Source organism: Myotis lucifugus, unplaced genomic scaffold (assembly GCF_000147115.1).
Source record: "Myotis lucifugus unplaced genomic scaffold, Myoluc2.0 scaffold_131, whole genome shotgun sequence".
Classification (NCBI taxonomy): domain Eukaryota; kingdom Metazoa; phylum Chordata; class Mammalia; order Chiroptera; family Vespertilionidae; genus Myotis; species Myotis lucifugus.
The window spans coordinates 894,971-900,970 of NW_005871179.1; the positions used below are offsets into that span (position 1 = coordinate 894,971).

At 37.0% G+C, this 6,000-nt stretch overlaps 1 protein-coding gene across 9 annotated transcripts in view; it reads right to left on the minus strand.

Moving 5' to 3' along the window:
• ZMYM4 (zinc finger MYM-type containing 4) overlaps positions 1-6,000 on the minus strand; it is a 117,062-nt gene that overhangs the window by 36,681 nt on the left and 74,381 nt on the right. For all 9 annotated transcript variants that reach the window (XR_002830591.1, XM_023758463.1, XM_023758462.1 and 6 more), the window contains one exon: positions 83-257. Coding sequence is in view for 8 of the 9 variants with exons in the window: in XM_023758463.1 (XP_023614231.1) it covers positions 83-257 (175 nt within the window). In the remaining variant the exon portion in view is untranslated. The remainder of the gene's footprint in view (positions 1-82; positions 258-6,000) is intronic.

The window sequence follows — 6,000 nt, forward strand, 5'->3', positions numbered from 1 at the left end:
AACAATAAGCAGAGACCATCAAATTTTTCTTTAAGGACAAGCATTAGACCCCTCGCCCCAATAAAATAAAAAGATAACTTACAACAGCATTCTTCTGACACATGCTGCATTTGGTTGAAATGCTATTCGTATTTATGGTAACAACAGGTTTTCTTTTCAGTTCATATGTTGATAAACATGACTGGCTGCAAAAATCTTTACTACTGGTCGTATTTTCAAACTGGGCACTGATCACATCCTTTGGATTTAAAATGTCTCTAAAGATAAAATAAGCCACAGTATAATTAATTTTTTTCCTTTCTGTGAGCTAAATAAAAGAGGCCATTACAGTATAGGAAAAGGTAACTGATATTTAAATCAGAAAACCTGGGTTTTCTTGGATAAACTGATAAATTGCTTTGATTCTTAAGTTCTGTTCTATAAAATAGACCTAAGCCGGCCTGCATGGCTCAGTGGTTGAGCATCGACATATGAACCAGGAGGTCACAGTTCGATTCCTGGTCAGGGCACATGCCCAGTTGCAGGCTCCATCTCCAGTAGGGGGTATACAGGAGGCAGCCAATCAATGATTCTCTCTCATCATTAATGTTTCTCTCTCTCTCTCTCTCTCTCTCTCTCTCTCTCTCTCTCTCTCCTTCTCCCTTCCTCTCTGAAATCAATAAAAATATATTTAAAATTAAAAAATAAAATAAAATGGACCTAATAGAGATTTACTCCATAGAAATGGTGAATTACTACTATACATTGTTTCCAGATTTTAAAAAATATATACATGAGTTATCATTCATTACCTCTAATCGGTAAAAATATAGGAGATTTTTAATTTTCTTCTTCAGGTTCTTCTATATTTTCAAAATATTCTTTAAAAATATTAATACTTAAAATTTTTGTAAAGAACTGTATTTTAAAAGTAAGAACACCTTTCAACCTACAATGTATATTCTAGCATGATTATATAATATTGAACCATTTCTATATCTAAATAATTTAATTTGTAGGCATCACTTACAAAGGGAATTGAGATTAAAATCCTAGGGATTAAGGTTCCTCTATCTGTCCCTCTATCTGAAGCATCTACCACTCCACCCATCCCCCCGAAACCAGTCTTCCTATATAATAGTTTAAGTGTAAAGCATTTTAAAAACCAATTTTTTAAAAAAGAATGGTTGTTTATTGATTTTTTTAAGGAGAGAGGAAAAGAGAGGGAGAGAGAAACATGCATGTGAGAGCAACACATCCATTGGCTGCCTCCTGCATGCCCCCCACAAGTGATCGAGCCCATAACCCAGGCATGTGCCCTGACTGGGAATCAAATCAGCAACCCTTTGGTACACCAGATGATCCCAAAAAACTGAGCAACACCAGCCAGGGCAAAAAATAAAATTTTTAAAATACCTTGATAAATTTTCTAAAGAGTATCTTTTTCCTATGAGTACACACCCACATAATAGTGAATAAGCTGTGTTCTATTAATTCCTGCATCTTTAATAGATTATACTAATAAAGTACTTTTTAGAAAAGATTACAAATATCTCTGCGTCAATAAAAGATAACAGTAAACATGAGAATCATGATAAAAAACACCTGATACCACACTACACTGCAATACACAACTTCATACCTCATCTTCTATAGTTAATAGCTCCATACTACTCTGCATTTTTTTTGCCTTTATAGTTGTTGCATTTTTAATTAAGTTTTACTGTATTTCATTTACAAGGGTATTTATTGAGCAGTTGTATTGAGCCAGGCATTAGCTAACTCCTATGTCAAGATACAGTGCAAGCATGCACTCAAGGAGCTCCTAGTATATTGGGACAAATAGACAAACTTTCAAAGAAGCATCCTTGAAATATAAAAGAGTAATGTAATACTTTTGAAAAAGATACATATAAAGTGCTATGTAGAAACAGAAATGAGGAACAATTATTTCAGACACTATGTGACATGAAAGGCTACCCAAAAGAAGATGACATTTGAACTGGACCTTAATAAGAATTTTCTAAAAGTTAAGGAGATAAAGAATTGGGAAATAGTACGAATCAAGGTAATGGAAGTATAAAACATAACAAAAATGTAGGTAATTCTCACTGCTCTCAAGTATGCTTAGTGTCCAATTACATTATATCTTATTGTAGCAGAGTACATGTTATTCCAGAAGAAGCAATCTCATTCAGATAGTAAAAATTCAGAAATGGTACAGAGAACCCTGAAACAGTTATTTCCTTGAGTGCTACTATATTAAGAAATCTAATTTTTCTAATAGTACTAACAAAATTATACTAAAAATTACCTCTTTTATGTAGGATTTGAAATACATACATATATTTATATATTTTTTAAAGAAATTTTTACTGATTTTAGAAAAACAGAGGAAGGGAGAAGAATGGGGAGATAGAAACATCAATGAGAGAGAAACATCGATCAGCTGCCTCCTGCATGCCCCATACGGGGATCAAGTCCCAAATCCCCGGGCATGTGCCCTGACTGGGAACTGAGCCTATGACCTCTTGGTTCATGGGTGGACACTCAATCACTGAGCACACTGGCTGGGCAGAAATATACTTTTTAAAAAACAAATCATTAGGTACCTATGACTAAGGAAACTAAAAATTAAATGATGATTAGCCAAAATATATTCAGTTTTAGTTAAATCCAAGATACTAAAAGATATCCTATACAATAAAGAGGTGATATGCAAATTGACCATCACTCCAACACAAGATGGCCGCCCCCATGTGGTCAAAGATGGCCACCACAAGATGGCCTGCAGGGGAGGGCAGTTGGGGGCGACCAGGCCAGCAAGAGAGGGCAGTTAGGGGCAACCAGGCCGGCAAGGGAGGGTAATTAAGGGTGACCAGGCCGGCAGGGGAGAGCAATTAGGGGCAATCAGGTTGGCAGGGGAGTGGTTAGGGGGTGATCAGGCCGGCAAGGGAGGGTAATTAAGGGTGACCAGGCCAGCAGGGGAGAGCAATTAGGGGCAATCAGGTTGGCAGGGGAGTGGTTAGGGGGTGATCAGGCCGGCAGGCAGAAGCGGTTAGGGGCAATCAGTCAGGCAGGCAGGCGAGCGGTTGAGAGCAAGTAGTCCTGGATTGTGAGAGGGATGTCCCAGATTGGAGAGGGTGCAGGTGGGCTGAGGGAGGGACGGACACACACACACACACACACACACACACACACACACACGAATTTGGATTTCGTGCACCGGGCCTGTAGTGGTAAATAAAAGATTAAGAAAAATAAAACTGTTATTCCAAACTAATGAGTTTCTTTCAACCTAAATGCTGCTGCTATAAAAGCAGCAGTAACTATCAGAAAGAAAATCTTTTCTAGCTCCACCTATTCAAACTAAATTGAAATCCTTCTTATAGGGATTGACTTACAAATTAAACCTGTTTATATCGATTATTGGAGAAAGGGAGGATAGTGCATGTGCCAAAATTAACCAGTTATGTGCCACTGAACAAATCTTTAAACTTCTTTGAATATAATTTCCTTTTAAGGTACAATCCAATTCAATAATTTGATAGCCAGATTATCCCAGACTGTTGTAATGACTGTGTTAATAAAAGGGGAAAAAGGTAAAGTGGTGAAAAGGAGATGAAAAAGTAGTAGTTCAGGAATGGAAATTATATACAAAGAAAACCAAGACTGATCAGGGGCTGGGGACTGAGCCTTAGAAAGGGGTATTCTGTAAAATGAGAAGGGGGAAAAATAAGAAAGAAAATGAAGAAAGGGCTGAGGTGATAGGTAGGTAAGAATACCTGAAAGAGGCAAATGAAAAAGAACAAGGGATAAATAAATAAAAAGCATAACAGAGTAAGTGAATGAAGTAGGTAGAACAATTAAGAGTCAAGGAATGAGCCCTGGTCAGGTGGCTCAACTGGTTTGGGCATCATCCTGTACACCAAAAGGTGGTGGACTCAATTCCAAATCAGGGCACATGCCTAGGTTGCAGGTTTGATCCCAGGTCAAGGTGTGTCCAGGCAGCAACCAAAAGATGTTTTCTCTCTCACATCGATGATTCTTTTTCTCTCTTTCTCTCTTTCTCTCTTTTTCTCTCTTTCTCTCTCTCTCTCTTTCTCTCTCTCCCTCCCTCCCTCCCTCTCTCCCACTCTTCCTCCTCTCTTTAAAAATCAATAAACATATCCTTAGGTGATGATTTAAAGAAAAAAAAAGTCATGAATGACAGATTGAAAAAAAGAGAAAATGTATGGATGAGACTAAACAGCAATAAAAAATGTAATGTTAGCCCTAGCTGGTTTGGCTCAGTGGATAGAGCGTCAGCCTGTGGACTGAAGGGTCCCAGGTTCTATTCCAGTCAAGGGCACTTGCCCAGGTTGTGGGCTCGATCCCCAGTAGGGGGCATGCAGGAGGCAGCCAATCAATGATTCTCTTTCATCATTAATGTTTCTATCTCTCTCTCCCTCTCCCTCTCTGAATCAATAAAAATATATATATAAAAAATGCAATCTTAAAGAATAATTACATCACATAAGATCAAGATAGATAAGATATGACATGTAGGTAAAAATGACCTATCAACAGATAACACTAGGCAAACACCACAAACTAAATGAATATAATAAATTTAGATGAAAATCATAACATACAAGGTGGGGCAAAGGTAGGTTTACAGTCATGATGAGAAGCACAGTTTATTCTTGTATAATTATTTCTTAATTATTGTATTATCATCCAAAAGAACAACTGTAAACCTACTTTTCACCTACCTTGTATGTAGACAAGAATTAGAAAGCACAGAAAGAGGGTATACATTGCCGAAACCGGTTTGGCTCAGTGGATAGAGCGTCGGCCTGTGGACTGAAAGTCCCAGGTTCGATTCCGGTCAAGGGCATGTACCTGGGTTGCGGGCACATCCCCAGTAGGAGATGTGCAGGAGGCAGCTGATCGATGTTTCTCTCTCATCGATGTTTCTAACTCTCTATCTCTCTCCCTTCCTCTCTGTAAAAAATCAATAAAATATATTTAAAAAAAAAAAAAGAAAAAAAAAAAGAAAGAGGGTATACATTTTAAAATTTATCTGAGCCCAGATGGTTTGGCTCAGTGGTTGAGTGTCAACCTACAAACCAGGAGGTCATGGTTCCATTCATGATCAGGGCATATACCTGGGTCGCAGGCTCCATCCCCAGTTGGGAATCGTGCAGGAGGCAGCCGAACAACGATTCTCTCTCATCATTGATGTTTCTATATCTCTATCCCTCTCTCTTCCTCTCTAAAATCAATAAAAAAAATATTTAAAACTTATTTGAGTTTTCTATGGTCATTTTGAAACCCACTCATTCTTTTAAAGAAGTATCTATGATTATTATGAAAAGAGAAATATTGTTGAAATTTTAAAAGGGGCTGATCCCCAAAGTAAGAATCAAGAAAGAAACATAATAGAAAGTTATGTGAAATTATTTCATTGCAAAATAAGAAACTACAAAAATTATAACATTAAGTTGATTTAATCTTTGAATCTGATGATTAATATACCAGAATATAGACATTAGCCATGTGGTATATTAAGTACTCATTTCTAAAAGCACGTTTTACAATTCAAACAGTATAAAGAAAGAAATCTATCTCTGCTAATTAAACTTTAAACATAAAGAGATGTGCTTATGACTAACTTCCAGAAAAATATCTAACCATATTCAAACTTCTTTTTTTTTTTTGTCTATATGCCTTTTTCCAACTGAACCACAAGAGGGAGTATCTTTTTCCACAGAGAGAGCTGCATCCACGTGAGGAACTTTCAACACAAATATCTAAACTACGAAAGCGTGGTTTGCATAGGTTAATAATAGAAGCCAATGTGATTCTATTATTAGAACAAGGCATCATTCATCTTTTTCTGACATATTTAAAATTTCTATCAATCGCCTTACAAAATTAGTACATATTATTCAAATATATCAGGATGTCCTTATAAGGTCTAAGGGCACACACACTTTTTTGTTGTTAAACACTGAAATGGGACCTCTGAAGTAATTC